Source organism: Dicentrarchus labrax, unplaced genomic scaffold, assembly GCF_905237075.1.
Source record: "Dicentrarchus labrax unplaced genomic scaffold, dlabrax2021, whole genome shotgun sequence".
Lineage (NCBI taxonomy): Eukaryota > Metazoa > Chordata > Actinopteri > Moronidae > Dicentrarchus > Dicentrarchus labrax.
The window spans coordinates 7,748,295-7,769,251 of record NW_026136706.1 but is presented as its reverse complement, the minus strand read 5'-3'; the positions used below and the strand labels follow the sequence as shown (position 1 = coordinate 7,769,251).

The 20,957-nt window shown below is 40.8% G+C and overlaps 1 protein-coding gene across 8 annotated transcripts in view; it reads right to left on the bottom strand.

Annotated features, from left to right (window-relative positions):
* Nucleotides 1-7,792: 7,792 nt before the first annotated feature.
* The window catches only part of hdac4 (histone deacetylase 4), a 119,528-nt gene continuing 106,363 nt past the window's right edge, over nt 7,793-20,957 (bottom strand). For all 8 annotated transcript variants that reach the window (XM_051404416.1, XM_051404417.1, XM_051404420.1 and 5 more), the window contains 3 exons: nt 14,763-14,847; nt 14,393-14,534; nt 7,793-13,534 (listed from right to left, as the gene is read on the bottom strand). In XM_051404416.1, the coding sequence (XP_051260376.1) occupies nt 13,495-13,534; nt 14,393-14,534; nt 14,763-14,847 (267 nt within the window). In that variant the 3' untranslated portion in view covers nt 7,793-13,494. The remainder of the gene's footprint in view (nt 13,535-14,392; nt 14,535-14,762; nt 14,848-20,957) is intronic.

The following is a 20,957-nucleotide window of genomic DNA, read 5'->3' as shown; positions in this document are numbered from 1 at the left end:
GCTGCTGCACCAAACCCAAATGATCTCTTATTTATTAACACTTTACGTTACATAAATGTATATGGCAGTCTCACAGAGAGAACACCCAGATTTTGTAACGCAGAAGGCCAACTTTTTGTTATAATGTCTTCTACATTAGTTGATGTGATTAATTTGGTCGGCAAGTCATGTATACCTTGCTTTTTTAAATTTAACATGATGTTCACTAATGTGGTTCGTAAAAGGAAAATCACTTGTGCTCATTTCAAGGCCATGATTTTGAAATGTTGCTATTTATCTGACACAGAGAACTGTGAGACATTATGATCTCTATTGCTAATTCTAATGTTGGTTCAGGATTAACATGTCCCTGCATGACTACTGCAAGTCTTACAGTTATTAATCAGTAAATTTGGCTGAATATACACATGCAGGACAAACACACAAAGGACAGGGTCGTGTCCTGATTTAATGTTTCCTACACTTAAAATTTTTTGAGGGGGATAATTATCAAATATTCACAATTTAAGTAATTTCTCATAAACAATTCATTTAAGCAATAAGCAGCTAAATCTCTTCTTAAGACCTAAAAAATAAAAATTTCACAATAACATGTGAAAGATGAACAAGTCTTGGCTTTTGGCACGGTGGTCTTGGGTGCTGTTGGACAGCCCTTCCTACCTAGGTCGGCTTATCCATAGGAGCCCGTTTGATACCTGCTCATTATCCCGGGCCCTCACAGCTGAGCAGCACAGAATCACCCGGGGCCACTGCTCCAGCGGTGCGAGAGATCCAGATGTTTCCCGTAAAATCAGACGGAAAAAGCTACAAAACTTTAATTTGCAGTAAAAAGGGAATAAAGTAAAGGTTTACACTCTGTGTGCCTCAAACGGTATTCTGTGTTCGTCTGGTTCAGTAAAAAATCCGAAGGTTAGCCCTATACCACTTTGGAGGGGGATGTCGGCATCACTGAACTTCCCCTGTGTGTGTGTGTGTGTGTGTGTGTGTGTGTGTGTGTGTGTGTGTGTGTGTGTGTGTGTGTGTGTGTGTGTGTGTGTGTGTGTGTGTGTGTGTGTGTTGGCAAAGCTGAAAGTCAGCTGTGTCGATATTTCTCAGACTACAGATACATCTCAAGTATTGATCTTTCTGTTTTGGAGGATCACTTGATAAAAAGGATAAAATGAGTCATTATATTAGATTATAGTTTGTTAGTCACAAGTTGGCGTTATTATAAAGAAATGATGTGCTTTTCAAACATACAACATAGCATATCTATTAATAAATACAGTGTCGACAAATAAAATATTTGCTTTAAAAAAGAATAAAGTTATAATTTGGTACATAATTGAGCTAGAAATCATGTTATACTGGCATATTCTTCAGTTTCTGAACAATTTTTCAGTTGCTCTTGTTCAATTAGTTTTTCCAGCTACTTCTGTATTTCCCACTGCAGCCATGCACATTTCCTCAGAGTTTCCTCAAACATTTTCAAATCATTATAAACTTGCTGTTTAACATGAACATGTTGAAGCAGGTGCCGAATGTACAGAAACGTATCAGGCACAAAGGTAAGTGAAATATACAGAAATCTTCGCAATGCTGAGGTTTGAGAGAACCATCTTATTTGCCTCATGCAGTGAACATAGATGAATCAGCTTTGGCTTTGGTGTGTGCAGATGTATTGACAGTTAAATAAATAGAGCAATGCTGTTGCTCAACTGAGAAAACTTCACATAATGGAGAGTGAGTGAGATGCCTCTCAGCGTTCACAGGAACCTGGCAGAGCCTTGGCTGTCAAGGCTGCCTGGATGAAAAGGAATTACAAGAGGTTCTGGCCTTTTTCTTCAGCTCGTCTCTGCCTTTCCTTCATTCCATCATTTAATCAGAGTCCCCTAAGACTTTGATCCTGCACAGAGGGCCCCTGCTGCATTATCATCTGGCCTCAGGGCTAGTACCATTTTTTGTTTTTCAGACTTTATTTCTTCGGAGAGGGTGGACACACACAGTTATATGCACCCACACCTGAATTCTGTCTGATCCAGCTGCAATCTTTTGCTCATGGAGGAGAGAGCAACAATCACGAAACTAATGTAACATTCCTCTCATATTGGCTAACAGCCTCAAACCTCTGGTGGACATACAACATGACATTGCCTTTGTCAAACACTGAGAGACTCTCAAACTGGGCGACAGGACAGCTGATCATCCCTGTACTTGTTAAAGTCTACTGAGAGTCTTTGCTCCTGGCGTTGCAGGCACTGACCCAGTGAAAAGAGAGTTACAGTAACCCTAAGATGTGATCTTAACGCTGCACAGCTCATCCAAGGAATAATCTATCTGCTATTTCCTCTGTTTTCCCAGTCATTTGAAGCTCACTGTGTATCTTTTTTATTAAATGACTGAGTGCTACTGTAGATGTCACCTCCAAAATCAGTGTTTATCACATGACTCATCAGGGGTCTCTTGTGGACTGAGGCTAGCTGAGGGTGTGGAACTGGATGGGAAAATATTTGTGAGAGCAGTCCTTCTAGGACTACGGAGTAAGGGATGGCTTTTTTTCCTACTAAGTGATGCAGATAACATGTCTGTGGTGCCGTTTGGGAGAAAACAACAACTTTCATTTCTGATTTGTGTTATACTGAAGAGCTATCTTTTATCTGATGTTGCCATGTGAACAAAGTCTGAGCTGTCATGTTGTTTTTGTATCCTTCTGTATGAGATCACTGTCATTACAAAAAAAACATGGAGGACAATCACTGAGACTCCTGGCACGCAGAGAGATCAAGGCTGGGAAATATATCACTGTCTGTGCAGATGCTTCCATTCAAATCCTCTGTGGGGTATGAAGCATAATTAAGGTGTCTTTCATGACAAACATAAAGGCTTTGTTGTTCACTTGCACATGTTCTTTCAATTGATATTGGATCTGACTTGTGTTAAGAAAGTAATCAATTATGCAATAAATAAATAAATAAAGGAATAAAATCTGGACAAACAACCAGTACTAAACGGCATTATACCTGCATTGTGAACATTATATGTACGGGAATGTGTCTCTTCATGTGTAACTTGGCCCTTGGTTCTAAGCCTTATAGCAGCTTCTCTTCTGGCATTGTCTTTTGTCCATCTGATGTCATCATTATATAAACTGCTTCATTTCCTCTGTGTTTCTGACATTATCTGGTACTTTGACAGCGGTGTGGCTAAGGGTATGGACTGAAGCGACGGTGGCACTGATTATTACATCTCAGTGTCCACAAAGTTAGAAAATATCTATCTTTAGCGTCAGTGATGTTAGCCAAACAATAATTACAGCTTTTCTAACCAGTTCAGATGAAGGGCAAGCTGGAAGATGTCATCTCAACCGGGAAACATTTTCAAGGCATTACATTTTACCACACTCACAAACACACAAACACAACCCATTAACAGTAATCACTGGGCATTAATCTACAGATGCTATCTATCTCTGGAATAAGGGGCAGCACCAAGACCTCTCTAAACATGGCTCGCCACAATTCTCTTCCCTACTTGCATCCAAGAGTCAGTAGCAGTTTTCAGTGTCTACTCGCCTTCAGCTGTGAAACCTGATTTGTCTCCAGGCTGCTGAGGAGACCGGGGCTTCTGGGTATGTTTGTGCGGTGACATGCCAACATCCCCCTCCTCCTTTTCTCTTCATTAGCACCGGTGATGACCGCCAGGGTCAGCAGAGGTCAGAGGGTCACGGCAGTTCAGGAGCCAATTCCTTACTTACTCACCTTTGTTTTCACTTGTACGTTCACCCACGGGAGGTGAAAAGGGAACTTCTAAGGATGTTTGTAATTCAAATAATTTACTCAAAGCAGCCTTTGAGTAAAGAACATGTTCCAAGACTCTTCCACAAGGTATAGTAACACGCTAGAGCATATTTAAGAGGGAAAAAAGGACACAATGTACAACAATCTACCACTGGACAGTTTTAGGCTCATGGAGAGGCCATGCATCATTTAAACATAGTCCACATATAGCGGTTCAATCTGTTTGATAAACCCCCTAGTGGCAGGGTTGGAAACAAACAAATACCGATGCCAAATCTAATCAATTCAACCCCATCTTTAATCTAAAAACATTCAAACACTGGTGCTACGGCATGTTTTTGTAAGGATGTGGTCTGGGTGAGGCTCCTGAAAGCAACAGGCATCCAGAAGGAGTGTGTTACGGAGCAAACAAAGAGTTTATGTTTTTGAGAATTCTTTTTTTGACAAAACAATTCCAACTCAAAGGACACTTGGGTCACATGGTCTTCATCGGAAAGAACATCAATTTCCAACTGGGCTCCATACACTGATAAAGACCATGCAATGTGGTTAATACACATGATGAGAAGGGGTGCCACAGGGGGAGGGTCCTGATTCAATCGATGGCCCTCGCCCACCCACTACGCCACATGCATATGTTTCTGAGTAATGTTTCCTGTATGCTTAATATGCTGCCGTCTGATATTTTACATTAGCTACTACTCATTTAAATCAGTGTAAATCATTTAAAGTTGTGTACGTTGATGTTATTTTTTTAGTTACTATCAATTTAACTCTAAAATAAAAATTACATAAATACAAAAAGATGCTGAAGAATATATTGAAAACAAAATTCCAAATAGAAGATATTTCGATCACTTTGAGTCATGTTGGTTTAAAGGGAAAACCATTCACTATCTAAAGTGGTAATGTGTTCCTATACGAAGAAGAAGAAGAAGAAGAAGAAGAAGAAGAATTTAAGCGCTAGGGCCTCTCTTCTCTTTGTCAGTTCCTCAAGTTGTGATCGCTGACAGGTTGTCCATAACAATGATTTACACAACAGAAATAAATTGAGGCATGATTTTCTTTGTGCTTTGTCCTCGATGTTTAAGCTTAAGCAAAAGAATCGTTGGCAGCATGTGTGACACACCGTCACTGAACTTTGCACTGCTGCCTCTACTTGACAACCAATCTGACGGTGAGCCAGCCTCGGTGTTATGTTTTCAACAGCTCCTCATAGCATCGTGTGTCCTTGCCCTTTTGATGTCCGTACACGCTCAACACCAGACTAAACACATACAGTAGCAAGTCAAGCAAACGCTGCACAGCTTTTCAAATACACTATGGATCAGAGGTCTCAGCTAGACTGGTGGAACATCCAATGGAAAGAACAGCAAACGGTCACAGACTCCCTCATGTGCATTTCCATTGTTTCCAAATCCATGCTCGGAATAAAATAAGTTGAGGGGAACTTATGATTAAATACTGAATTTGTTTGAAATTTTGTCAGCTACAATCCGACTTGTGTGAAGAACTTGCCAATGCATTTCCTGGACTTTTCCTGGACTTGACTGGGCCACCTCTGCAATCCCCCAACATTGGATTTGTTGCCGATCTGTTACAACTCTTCAAATATATCTAACGTGTGTTGATGATCCAAAACTGATTCTAATGACTCATCTGTAATTAGTTTTATTTGTCATCGGAGCAGCTGGCCAAATCCTCATCGCCATTTTCGAGTCAGTCAAACCTGCAATTAAAAAGCGCGGTGTTGAGCACAGCTGGGAGGATGAGGCCTTTTTTTTTTTACATATACTGGTGGCTAGGTAATGACAGAGCAAACTGACAACGACCAACGCTGCAGGAAGACGAGCAAGGCAAGAGAGCTGCCGCACACCAGAATGTCACTGTGGGGAAACGAGAGAGAAAATAGATAGGGGGGGTTTCCCATATTCCATCCTTTGTTGTGGGGAAGAGACAGCCATCTTGTGGGCTGGCCCTTCAAGAAGGGGGAAAGTTCAACCAGCAGAGCTCCTGCTTTTCCTTTGACCTGACCTTAACTGAGGGGTCGCAGGAGTTGTGTGTCGCTACATAGCAGAGATGACGAACGTGGAGACGCCTACGGTGAGCTAAAGGTGAGACGGGCAGTCTGTGTCACGAGCGCGGTCGTTAGAGCATCCCCAGCCACCTAGGGACCATAAAGAAGTAACATTCCCAGCTTTAACATCATCCTTTTTTTTTTTTACTTCTGGGAGCCTTTGGGACTCTTTACAGCATCTGTATGATGGTAAATATTGTCCCTCATTTCTCCATTTAACCTTATTCTCTAAAGGAACCAGAGATGTGCTCCTTTTTGTTTGTGTTTGACACTGCATGGTGTCTCAAACCTCCATGATTTACAGAGATTGTGACGAGCCTACAAAGCCTAAGGCCATGGTAGTATTTACAATGTTACTCTCTAAATTCAGAGTTTGACAGGAAAGCAGTGGAATGTGTGTTTATTTGAGGGGAGGTAAGGCGGGATTGGTTTTGTTTGCTTTTGGACTGTTGTCCTAACGTTAGTTCCACCACCAACAGGGATTCAGTGCTGTTTATTTGGACACCAGCTCCGACCTTTGACCTTTCCAAATGGGTGGTTAATCCCAGTCAAAGCTACTGTGGGGCCCTTGTTGCCATTCCTGCAATGCTGCCTCACTCTGGAATAAAGGAGAACTCCACCACACATCAAAGTCCATTTACAGCTCTTGGGGAGTACGACTGCATGTGTGAAAAAAGTTGTAAAAGGCCAGAGTGAGCGTTGTGATGTCTGATAAATTACCTCACATGATACCTCATCAATTGTTTAGAAATGAAAAAATCTGGAGGTATGGAGTTGGAAAGAAGTGAGCTTACTAGATCTCTTTAGGACGCTCTGTCTCTGCTTGAGTCTAGCGGCTCGAGGCTACATTAGCCACGACTAGCCTATGGGCATGGTGACATATGTGAAATCAATAAAAATCAGTAAAAAAAAAAGTATTTGCTCCCTAAAACAGACTACAAACCCACAAATTGATTTCTGTGTGCGGAAGTCCTGCATGGGTCCAGTTTTGCAAACCTGAACTGACCCATTGCCCACAATTATTCAAGTTAAATATGGACCCGACCTGTGCATACTTGTGCAATAAGACGTGTAACATGTAGAAACATGAATTCAAATCATAATATAACCGTTGCATGTTTGGTTGAATCAATCACCAACGGTTGCTGCTCACTACGCTGCTGCTGCGTACACAAGACCAGCTGGGCACTGATGTAAGTCAAGCCCTGTGTCAGTTCACTGACTCCATCTTCACACAGTTTCAAACGATCTGATGTCCCAGAATGCAAACTTTACAGCTGAGTTACAGCGCCCTTATCTTCCTTCTTGTCCTCTTTTGGCGGCTTAAGAGTTGTGTTTTTGGAAAAGTTTCTGTCAACTATTGCAGCACCTGTGCTTCGCTGCAGCTGCACGTTTCCTCAGAGAACATGTGGGAGCTTGCGGCTTTCACAATAAAAGACAATTCTGATGGCTGATTAGGCTTTATAATATTTAACTGATCATCATTTCAGTCATTTTCATTTCTGAGAACTCATTTTTGTTCTCACCCTCTGCCCGCTCACATTTAGTTCTTTATTACCCATGCTTGAACGCGTACATTTATATAAAAGGTATTTGGGATACTGGTACATTTATATAAAAGGTATTTGGGATACTGGGAATTATTCACATGGAATAAAAAAGACGATATCTCTGGTTCTGCTACATCAGTTTGGATACTTAGATAGTCCTCTAAGCAATTTGTAATGGATGAAGTTAAATAGGTGTGTGAAAAACTTATGTGCAACCATCTTTCACCTGCCATTACAGTACAGTGCTGTCTTTTATTGTTTGAGGACACATGTACATCGCTCAACATCTGCTCTCATGTCTGACGGTCGGACACGTCTGCCTGACCGTGAATAAACCTTTTCTTTGCAATTGAACCCGGCACCTAACGATTAAAATAAAAAACAAAACATTGCAGTTTTTCCAAAACAATACTTTATATTGTGATGTCAAAGACAACATGTTAGAGCAAAGGTTCCCGAGAAAAATGTACTATTTCTGTAACAATGGTGGAACAAGTCAAAAACATAACTGATAAAAAAGAATATGCATTTTATACATATGTAAACCTAGAACTGTTTGTTTATGAACCACAGTGGTCATAGCGATAACTGGCTTATTTAGTGGAATGGACAACCGTAGCAATGACCAGGCATCTGGATGGAGCCCTTTGATAAGTCCAGATGTGACAAAGAACAAAAATGTCTTCCCAAAAGTCCACCAAAGTCACATCCCGCCTGGTATAAAGAAAAAAGGTTTTCCATTCTGTTGTTGCAGTTTACAAAGCGCCCCCGTAAAACAATTTGTTTTTCTACATAAATACAATAAAATCTATTGTCTGTGTTACAAGTGCTAGATACTTTTTTTTTTCCTTTTTTGTAAAATATTCAACTGAAGTCTTCCAGGTTTGTTGATTCCATATCCTACAGGTAAAAGCACAACATGAGCACCCAAACTCCTCCCCAACAGAAACAAAAGCAGTAAAAGAGATAAGACAGTCTGGATACAGTGAAAGTACTAACGTCCTTCAGTGCTCGATCCCTTGTGCTGAAATGTGGTACGGGACAGACAGACAGGCAGGTAGGCAGTGCATGCGGACATACGGATCATGCAGAGAGAAAAGAGGAATGGAGTGGAGTCGGACCAGGCCACCTAAATAAACAGTTTTGGACCTGGCTGGACTGAACTATGAGGGTTAAAACAAAAAGATATGCCCCTCCTAATAAATGGAAATTATAAGAAAACGGAATGTTGCTTTTGTTGTTACTGAACATTGTGTTAAGACTAACAGTGAAGACAGACGGCCAGAGTAGCCAGACAGTGCTAGTCTTGGCTCCTTTTGAGAAACCAAAGCTTTCAGCAGTAGAAACCCCATGACTGGCACTGCTGTGCAAAGGTTCTGGGAATGCTCTGGGCTGGGTTACTGAAAAGCATTTCATGAAGCGAGTTTACATGCACAGAGATGTCAGCATAGCCAAGTTAAGGTGACAATCAGGATAGCCTGACTACATGCATTTTCATATTCCAACTACAAATACTTACAGAAGAGGATTAGCACCATATGTGAAAAATGTATTTCATTTAATTTTGAGTTTAAAGGATAAAAAAAAAAGAAGAAGTTTAAAGTCAGAACTCAAATGATTTTTTCACTTGTGGCTCTAATCCTTGTCCGTATCTACCTCTGTATGCATGAAGTATCACAATAATGTGAAAAGTTTCTCAAAATTACAAAAAATACAAGAGAAAGTGACGTTTGTGTGATATAATGGGAATGTACAGAAAAATCACACATCTTACACATGGTTATGAATTTAAACCATACTAAATAAAACTAAAAGAGTGATGCCCGACAATGCTCTTCTACAAATGCTTAGACCTCAGTTATCTCTTGGGTACTCAGTGTAAAACCTACTTTGTGGCGTGCAAGCACTGTTTCACGTCCACACGTTTTCCTTTGTTCATGTATATTGACTAAGTGGCAGTTGACACAAGCGTGAAACCGTCTTAACTTTGACCTCTCTGGCCATCTTCTGCAGGGAGACGCAGCATCACTCCGCCAGTAGAGGTCAGATACATTCAGTCAAAATGAGAAAATGGACTTCAATCTTTCAATCAGCATTTGATTCTTATATTTCTGTGAGACATAGATATTGTTCAAAATTGGTCCTAGTACGATAGAAGCCAGGAATGGAGTTTTAGTGTTCTGTGAGGACAGAAAGACGTGGGCTGTTGAAGGGATCACACACCTGTGATCTTTTGGATACAGGACAATCTTGCTAAACAACAGGCCACCCTGAAACTCAGAGGCATCACTTAGCTGATGAAAGAGATTACAGATGTAAACTAGATGAATTTAAAGTATTGTTGATTTAAATTAAAATTGGGACATATGGCCAGATAAGGAAATAACTGATGATCCTCTGAAATCATTTGTAAGGCCCATCAGAGGGATTTAAAATAGGGAAATAGCATGGCCACGTTCCAATTCAAATCCACCCATCCCATTTTTTGGATTTTTTTTCGTTGTTAGAGGATGAACTTGTAAACCTTAAAGAAAGAGGAAGAAATCGATCACCACCTTGGTCATTTTTGAGATGTGTAGAAACAAGATTTTGAATTTTAGTCTCACATTTTTAAAAAATACTGAAACTTTATAGGTGCAAGCCAAAATGTGTGTTTTTCTACAATAACATATAAAGACATAAAATCGAAAAGAGCGGAATGGTACGAACAAGAAAATGCAAGGTGAGCGGAGGGCAATAGCACACCTACTCTGTGGTATGGCACCAATGGGATGAATGCCAAAACTCATCATTGTCATCAGTGTTGACAGACAAAAAGACAACCAGTAAAATGCTACTCAACATGTAACCAACTGTAACCAAGGACAGTACAAGGTGCCTTCAGTAACACCCTAAAAATGGCTGACTGTATGTAAGATCCATGAAAAGTATCATTTTTCAATACCCACTTCAAAAACAAGATCATAGTATTTCATTATGTATAGATATATATATAATATAATATACTCATTTCTTTCATATAGAAATCTACTATGAACAGACAGTAAATACACAATTGTCCATCATTATACAAAGTAGAAACATTTGCATCCCAACCCTCCCACAAAAACGCTAAACCCAGAAAACATAGTCATGTATGCCCACTAAAAACAGAATCTGAACCCTCACCTGCTGTGAAGTATGTCAGCTTTACAATGTAACAGAGAGACAGAGAGGGGAAAGTGAACAAAATACATTAAAAAAGTACAAAAAAGAAGTCACTGAAGTCCACTGAAACGGCAACACAACCAGAAACAAGACACAGATGGGAAGAAAAAAAAATTAACAAAAAAAAAAAAAAAAAGTAGTCATTGACAAGTGTGTGTGGCAGGAATACTCAGGAAATCAATGTCCTATGTACAGTAAACAACAATAAAACCACAGCACTCTGTTTCCTGTTTGCTGAAAATATACATTAAACGTGATTTGTTTGTAGCTGAAACAAAGATGAGAGAAGCTAGTTGCCCAGGGGCCAAACACAAGTTGGAAGGATGGTTACAGATAGGAGGTTAATTCTGCACTCTTTTATCAGGCATGTACTAAGAAAAAAAAACTGTAATTATGCCATTGTACCTGTCAAAATGGACAGCCACATATTAATACAACTAGGCTGGTGGCTGATGCGTTGTGTAGTCTGGCTAGTAGGGTTAGGCACTGTTAGCCAGTTAAGTTTAAGTGAAGTCCCCAGTTGGTAAAGAACCCAAATTCATTAAGCTCTTCTTAAATATTAAGATATTTCTAACTGATTCAAAAGGATTCAGATTTGTAATGCAGATTTGTTTGATTAATAAAATGTTTTTGAAACCCAATCCTAGAGGAGGATTCAGAATCCAGAGCAGAATCTGAGCTACATGTGCTATTCAAAGTTGCAAGGTCATTCATGATGTATGAGCTTAACCCACTGGCTGTATCACTGGTCAAGAGAAAAGGAGGACTCATAAAGAAAAACAACTATAAAAATATATGTATACACTTGAATATTTATAAAGAGCAGCTTGTGCTTCACTGTCTATGAACAGATGTACACACACCTGCCTCACAGCACCTAGACATTTGGGGAGCAGATGTGCTTAACAAGAAGCTAAAGATGTTAAACCAGCTGTGAGTGTCTGTGCGGCACTGGAAAATCCCAGGTGGTATGGTCATTGTTACCAAGGAGACGCAGTCGTCTAAAAGAGAGGGCTGGTTCAACAAATTGGCCCATATGAGATTAATTCCCCTCTACCCCTCATTAATCTGCAAAAAGTGAGACTGGTTGTGATGTAAAAATTAAGTGGTTGGACTCTACAGAGATGAAAGTCCATCGTGCTTTGGTTTCATTATTGTCTAATCGTTGATTGATGCACCGTGCATGTAAGGCGCTGCGGCCTTGTTCCGCCTGGTGCTGAGGAGATTCCACACAGACATGCTGCCCTCAGACACAGCCACAGGAAGGAGAGGTGCAACAGCAACCCTCCCCCACCCCAATGAGGGTGAGGTGTATTATGTGTACTATTGTTTTCAGTCACGTCTCTGTGTCCCCGTCACTTTCCAGATGTTTTTGGTATATATTGTATAGTGTCTTGTATTAATTTGTCCGTCTGTTGTGGCTGAAGGTTTGGATTCAGACAGCCTCTCCAACATGAACAAAATGTAGTTCAAATACAGCTTTAAACTACAGTAGCACTTAAAAAACGACTATGTGCTGTCAGTGTAGTTTTATTGATGACTAAAGTAGCCTACATTTCTTAACTGTTTACATACTGTCATATTGTTTTGCTGAGCAAACATATGGTGCTGTTAAGATGTTAAGATCAAGATTTTATTTACAGTGTTGCAGGGGCCTTATGAAAGTCTTTTGCACAAAAATGTAATTTCAATTATTTTCCATTATTGTTTTTGACTATTAAAACTCCCCGTGCCTGTGTTGGATTTCTCCGGCATCCTCCCTCAGTCCAAAGACATGCAAGTTACGTTCTTTTTTTAAAATGTATTTGGCAACTCTAAATTGCTCATAGTTGTGAATGTGAACCCCCCCCCCCACCCAGTCTAAAGAAGTTTCCTCTGGTTATGGAACTGTACCTGATACATGGTTACACTGAATAATACTAATCCCACATTTAACTTCCTTTCAAAACTGAACCACCTTCAACTTGTGGCTGGGAACTTTCCTCTAAGCTGATATTGTTAAAAATGAGGGGGGAAGAAAAAGGAAAGATGGAGGTACAGGGAGACAGTAGGCTGCTTGCAGAGAATTATAGGTAAACATGCCAAGGTCCTCCAGTCTATGTGCCAACAACATGCAGGCATTGGATGTCTTGCCAGGATAGAAATGTTTAAGGGGCTGGGGAGAAGAGGCCTCGTTCCCAAACCTGTTTTTTTAAGGCAAAGCTCTTTCAGTAGAGTTCAACAGAAAATCTGCCAGGTTTGAAAAAAGAAAAAAGAAAAAAAAGGCACGAACGCACAGTCTTTCATTGTCAGTCCTTTTGGAATCAGAACACCTGCTGACCTTTCTCATCTCAATCTTCAACCACATTGGAAAGCTCCAAGAAATTCAACCACTTTGTTCCATTCATCTGGATATCTTAAAAGAGCAGGAATGATTCATCCATAGTGCAGAGTCACAATCACATCAAAAAGTGAGAAGATGAAGATAAAGCACAGAAAGAACAGAATAATAAGAAAAGAAGATGACTGCAGATTGTCTGTGAATGGTTCCGACTGGCATTCAAAAAGTACATCTCGTCTAGTGTTTTAAAAGCACTGGCACTCGAGGTTGTCATTGTGGGATGGGTTGAGTCAATCCTCTTATATCCAAGGTCTTGAAGAGACAATGCAACACATTTATGCTGATCAGTCTGTGCAATGCTGATCAGTGAATGCATCGCTCATCTTCAGTTTTCCGTTTCCTTTGAGCACCACTTTACTCAGCTCTGCTTGTTCTCTCCCATAATAACATGCCTTCTTGACATGGCAGGGGTGAGACATAGGAGTGGCATTTAAATTGACACGGACTGGATGAGGACACTGTCAAAGATGAAGACTGGTCTCAGTGGTCAAAGGGGATGTTTCTTTACATAGGAGCTTCCTCTTCCATTGGTTCCTCTTCAGCCCTGTGGAAAGATAATACCATAAACACTCTTGTAATACTATTTGCTTACAGAACTATGACTATAAACTTTAAGAATTGTACATGCAATTTTAAAACACTGAATTGCATACAACAACAAAGTACAGTAACAACAGTACAAAAGAAAGATAGAGACTAGGACAGCTTATTTTACGCAGCACATGTAACACAAGTGTACACAGTAATTGTTATCAGGTGTCATACACCAAACCCACCAAAATATCTATGTTTTTAACTGCTAGACATTTAGCATTTCTCACCAGCTTGTTTCTTTGTCTGCCTGGCATTTGATGCTAGGAAAGCAGTGTACAGTGGGTGTTTCAGGCCATCAAACCAAAACAATGTGCTTCAAGGGACTAAAAGCTGCAGTCAGGTGTATTTGTGGCGTCATTTATTGGCTTTCTTGACAAGAGTTAAATGAGAAGATTAATCCCTCTCTCGCATCTGTATGGTAAATATGAAGCTCCTGCCAACAGCTATTAGCTTAGCTTAGCTTAGCACAAAGACTTGAAATTGGGGGAAACAGCTAGCCTGGCTCTGTCCAAAGGTAACATCCACCTACCAGCACCTCATAAGCTCACTATTAACACGTTATATTTCATTTGTTTAAACTGTGCAAAAGCCAAAGTGTTAAAACAACATGTGGTTTTACAGGGCGTAATTCTTGAAGGCTTGTCATCACTGTGAGGTTGCCAGGTAATCACAACAGATTCCTATTTATCTTCTCATCTAACTCACAGCAAGAAAGAGAATAAGCATATTTTACAAAACTATTCCTTTAAATGTATACTTAGGTTCATCAGTCATTGAGAACTTCTAAAACACAGACAACACCATGTACCTCTTTCCAATGTGCTTGTTGGCGACAGACAGTGAGGCCATAGCGGAGACAGTCTCAGCTTCCTCTGCGTCACGCTGAAGGGCTTCGCTCAACGAGCAACCGAGTGTGGAGGCGGAGCGTTGCAGCGAGCGCCAGTATTTACCTACAAAATACCAAGACAGCGTGAATGTCTAATAAGAGATTTTAGGTTTATGGCTCTACAGGTTTTGCATGTGTGCTTTTACTAAACCTTTTTTTCTATATTAATAACATCATGCTCAAAATATAAAATGTCAAAAAACAAAAATAATTTACAGGACATATCATTCAGTAAGATAAGTACATCACATAGATGAGGCATGTTGTGTTGAGGTGTAAATAATTCACTCACTGTGAGCTTCGAGAACTTTCTCCATAGAGTGGACAGCATTGGCATTCGGTTTCTGCTGCAGCACCTCGTCAGGAATGGGGTCCAACTGAAACAAATAGAAAATAATATCAAAACATATTTCTAGCTTAACTTTTTCGACCAAATGCGAGGGGGAAAAAATGGTACTGCTCGATTTCCAGTATCCACCAGCTACATCTTGCATGGTATTGGCACTGAACCTATGCCTACTGTGAACATCGGCTAAGTGCATTAAACGTCTCCAGATATTTTTTTAATATAGTGGGTAAAGCTGGATATGTACTTTTATGAATATGACTGACAGGTGTTCAGAAACACTGCACGAAAACACAGCAGAAACCTCACTTCAACTAATGTGGTTCCCTCCTGGTTTAAAGGATCACTTTTGAATGTGGACCACAGCCCGGTGTTGAATCACTCCAAGAGGTGGGGACAAGCTCGAGCTGCTGACACAATAGAAAATAGGCCTGCAGATGCACACCTCCTCCCACTCACGGAGAGCTTTGCTACTCTTTGACACAAACTACAATGTGTGCTTTGTACTAAGTCCCACGCTAAGCACACATACTAGTGTACACAGATGCATGGAAACTGCTTGCTCACAGAAACACATACAGTACATACACGCATAATCATGCACACACTCAAACACACACACACACACACACGCACGCACACGCACGCACACGCACGCACACGCACACGCACACGCACACGCACCTACCTACCTCAGGGAGCACAGCTAAGCCTATGAAACTCTCCAAGCCACAATTCAGAGGAAACAGGGCTATTCCCCAATCTGCCTTCCCAACCCGGAATGATTCAATTTCCCCTTTGGCTGACTGCACATACGACACTTTCTCATCTCATTTTGTCAAACAGGCCCATTCAGCTCTACATTCCAACACAGACGACATGCATCCCTTTTCTGCTCAATCATAACCCCAATGGAATAAAGGACCAACTCAGAAACATGTAAAGAGAGTAACAGAGAAAAAATAAAAAGGGTTGGCCAGAAATTTTGGAGTAGAATGTCAGAGCAAAGAGGAAAAAGTCATCGTTGGTTGGCCAAGGCTGGAAGTTTTCTTTTAATTAAAACAAATAGTGTGTGGGAGGGGTCCGTGGGGGCCGAGGGAAGAGGCAGTCTGGGGAGAGGGATACTTTAATCCTGCTGTGGCACGACAGGCTACATCATGCATACAGGGATGGACAGAGGTGCACGTGCACAGAAACACATATACATATAGTTTGTGTTCAGATATTTACACTGGAGTATTTGCTATTTGGCTGACAGGTCTAACAACAGCATAGACTTAACTGCCTCATTTGCTACAAAAGACATGACAGGCAACCTACTGAATTAGTTTTGTGACCGTACATCAACCCCTCTATAGCAGGCACATCATTTTATCTAATATGATTTTTAAAAAAACTATGGAGATTAGAAGACAACCATTAAATAGTCTATTTGATATTAAACAGACACCAATAGGAACAGTCTCATGATACAAGATGATTGGAGATCTCAGCAGCTACCGATCGCCTGGGGATTTCTAAATACAGAGTAGTTGCTTTAATGGTGGTGAGAATAGTTGCTAATAAACCTACGTCCCTTGCTTTAAGGACATGCCTTATCTGAAGCAATGCTCTCCCCACATTATCTTCTGTAGTGAATCAAACTGAGATAGAGCAAATCAATTCTTAACACGGAGCAAGCTTTTTAAAACATTGAAAATGCATGTCCTGAGCAATGTTATTCAATGTTTCCACCCAGTTTTAGCAATGAAAGCTGGGAGAAAGTCCTCAGCCTCTATAATCACCAAGTGTTAAGAGACTAGATTGTGAGTCTAGATATCATATGAGAAAGCACTTGCTTTGTTTAGTATGATCCATGACTTTTTCTAAAACCACTCTAAACTGTCTTGAGTGTTGTGTTGTGTAAAAAAAGACAAGGTCCTACTAAAGTTGCCAGCAGATATTGGCCAATTAAATATGTACAAGCATAAACTCCTGATAGGTTACCTGCTCAAGTGAATGCTGTAGTTCTATCATTTACCCTCACAATAGGGATATTTCACAATCAAAGAACTACCATTCAAACACACCTGGGAGCTGGCCAGAACTCTCAGCTATGGAGCTCATCTTCTAGAGAACTTCAGAACTTCAAGATTACTTTGATTGTGGCTGAGGGGGGAGACAGCAGTTTTTATTCATCACCTCCCATCTGAAATTTTTTCCAGCCAGTCTGGGGACTCAAACCATCAATCTTTCAGTCAAAACTTACTTCAGGCTACATCTGCCAACTTTTCACCATAACCCTAGGCAGTCTCGGCTCAGCCCAGCCCATACTAACCCAGCTCCCTGTCAAAGCAGGGTCAGGGGTTCTCTGGGGTTTCCTGGGGTTCACATAAGAGCAGGGTTGGACGGGGGCAGCCTGTCAGCTTGATTGACAGCTGGGCCTCACGCTTATAAACTTTAATGGCTCTTGTCAGGATACTCCAGGGGCCCCCACCTGGCAGGTATGGCAAACACACATGCAGACATGCATGTGCACTATATACAAGCACACATTTGTCTGCCACATCATCCTTAGTGACATGTCTGTTTATTTAGGTTTGTGGTTCTGGCTGTGCCTGGACGTCTGCATCTTCATATCATCAGATGCAGCGGTCTTTCAGAGAGAGGGAGAAATAAATGTCCTTAAAGATGGTTCGCTGTGACCATGTGGACTGATTACTGAGGAAATCTTTCACTGTGTGACACAGCCATCCAATGCACTAGGTCCTCGCCAACAAAACTGAGACACCATGGAAAGCCATGAGCTGAGAGTGAGGAATGTGCCCGGTAAAAACATTCCTGAGGGAGGCTGAAACCAAAACAGTGGAAAGAGGAGGAAATCCACTTGTTCAGCAAAAGGAAAGTGCACAAGGTATCCATTGTTTACTGTTGTGTCCATGTGCATATGCTGGCGGTCACTAAAACCGGTTGATTATGTTATGCTAACTGAACAAGGTAATGATGTGTATTGTGCAAAGCAGGTGACCTTTTCGGAAAGGAGTGTAGGTTTGCCTTGTAGTCGGAGGGTGGTGGGGAATAGTCAGGCCCAAGGGGGGACACGTGAAGTCGAGCGTCTTACTGTAACTGGAGTGTAAACACATCGAATAACCTCATTGACAGCTGGTAACAATTAGCATATTAGCCTGTTGTTTATCATATAATTGCTAACAACCATGGTTCGAACTGGGCCAACATCTGTTTGCGAGCAATCATCAATTAGTCCCGAGTTCAGAGTTGACTAGTGTAGTCGCCAATGCATCATTCATGAGCTATTTAACTAAAAAGACTTCATGATTACGCACTACAGTGGTGGGGGTGAATAAAAAAGCCTGTAAAGTCCATTCAGCAATTTTCATCCCACTCTTTCCCAGCTAATTTGAGCTGCTTTCAAAGGAAACCTAATGCTCATTATAGCAAAGCTTGTCTTAACCTGCCAATAAAAGCACAGATATATTTCTCACACTAGCCAGCAGTAAAACACTGGAAGTACAAGCTACACAGGAGGTGAAAAGGATATAAGAAACACCTTTAGGATGTTTTAGTTCCAGTGTGAAGGCAGCCAAATTCTCCCTTTCAGACAGCCACACAACAATAGCACTTATAAAAAACAAGATTAGGTATGTGGGATTTCTTAACTATTTATATTGCCGTTTATTGAATCTAAGATACAAATCAGTGTGTTTTGCAGCATTATGTCAATTCTAAATTAATTTCCAAACTCTTCTGTAATTATGCAATATAGAAAATCATATGTCTATACAAATTGGTAAAATACAATACTTATGCCGTATCATTCAACCCTGATTTTACAGTTTCAGCTACAGTATATGCAATAGTTAGATAAATATGGTGACGTCTTCGGTTTTGGACACTTCCAGACAATACAAACCCTCAGGCAGTTTAAAGCTTCATAAACAAAAGCACAGCTGACCAGCTAATCCAGCTGTGGTCCCATGCCTGAGCCTACTCATTCGCTCCATTCACACTCAGCCAACACACACACACATGCACAAACTAAAATATATCCTCTAGAAATAACCCACTTAGTGGACACATTCAAACAAGTCCAAAATTAATCTGACTGTTTTGGCCACTTGTTGCACAGATTTGCCTTGTTGCACAACCTGCTTGGTGAGGCCGCAGTGCCCACTTTGCCCAAGTTTTTTCTTATTTTCCCATTTGCCATCAGAGGCCACTGCCGGACTTTTTCAGCAAATGAAAAAGAAGAAAAAAAAGACAAAAAAAGCCAAGCCTTTTATCTCTCCCTCTAGCTCAATTCCTCGCTGACGTTTTCCAGCTACATTCCAAGTCCATTACAGAGACCTTTGCTTCCTGCCATTTTGATCTGATCAGGGACATTTTAGCCTCTTTTATTCTTTGCTATCAGTTATCAAAGCTCCACACAACTGAATGATCTGCCTTTGTTCAAACAGCTGACATCACTTGCTGCCAAAGAGCCAACCGTCATGCAAACTATATGTCTATAGTTAGCAAGTCAACAACATCTACATTTGTGTTGTTAATCACTTTATCAATGCCATCGTCTGCTAACAAGGCAACCTATACAACTCTTTCTATCAGCTCAACTCATAATACCATTTAATGTTTCTATTCAAAGTTTCCCAGAGTAAAAGCGGAAACCCGATAGTTGTGACTTGTATACCGTCCGGGTTCAATTTAAATTGAATTTTTTCAGATGTTTACTTGAGATGATAGTTGGCTTTTAACATAAATTATGTTGTATTCTGATATTGTGCATATCAGGAATCAATAACAATATTGGACTATTTTTCTTGTACGATACTTGTACAACTCTCAAGCGTTTTCCAAAAACCTGCAAATAATTAAAATTCATTCCATACCTTTCCAGACTTTGGAGACCTGAATGGGTACTGTACTCTGTACAGCTGCTTTATAACAATGGTTTCCTCCCTCCTACTTCAAATGATTACTCCACTTCCCTTTATTATCTGATCTCTTGGCCTAGATTGACCCTGCTGGAAGAGGTGCGAGGGTAACCATTTTCAGATGTGTACCAGTGATGGGGCCCCGGGTGAGAGAGTGAGAGGGGTGTCCTGCAGGGCTGAGGCAATTGACGCTCCATGCCTCGTGCCTATTTTCGAATTTTCAGCTCCCTATGGCACTCATCCAGTGACCTCCTCCAAACCCCTGCTGAGGCCAATGCTCTGCAGGCTGCTGAAACCTAAGAAGCAAACCCCCCGATCTAATTCCTTATTTTTGCAGCAGGGCGGTGTTGTGAGTAACGAGTATGTCATTCAAACTGGAAGTCCTGAGCACAAACCTCCGTGACAGCAAAAAGCATCCGCCCTGCTGAAGTGTCCTTGAATTCCTGAATCCTTACCAGCTGTAATGGCAATGTTACTCTATGTAACTTTGAGTCATTGGTGGGCACAGTGCAGGTAAACAGAGTTAAGTTATTAGATTAAGCCTCTAGTTTGTGCAGTTCCCCTCTTATGCAAAACCTTGCTCCAGCAGCGCTGTTAGTTTTCTTTGACAGTTTTGGCACGTAGCAGTGCTTTCCTCTTGAGAAGAAATATTCATGGGTTAATAACAGTGCCGGCATGTTCCACAGTGCTTTACCTAAGCTCCAGTCCGTCCAGTGTCATTTTTTTTCCACCCAGTTCTGCAGTAGTCACTGTCTTCATGTTCCACACAACAGTGCACTTCTTGGTTGCAGTGATCGAGTTTTATTAATGTGGTCCTATGTTATTGTTCTGTTTGTTTTGCTCTGATGCCAAGATCCACATGGAACAAGGCCATGCATATTTTTTATGATTCCAAGAAATCATTTATAGCTTTAGTTGTCTGCCAGGTTGGAACAAGATGCCTAGGGATGCACAGATACCACCTTCAACAAGGCAGATACAGTTTTACAGCTACACTATTCAATCAAGTATTTGCATTTATGCAGGCTTAGTTTCTTTCGAAGACTGAAATATAATTATATTTGTCCATCAGATAAATTCGACTGAACACAACTATTGTAATTCTATCTATACAACTGAAGTGTGAATGCTTACTTTTGTGTTTGTGTAACGTGAACTTTACAAGGACTGATGTTTGGCCATATTAAAACAAAGACAATGTTGTTACACCATG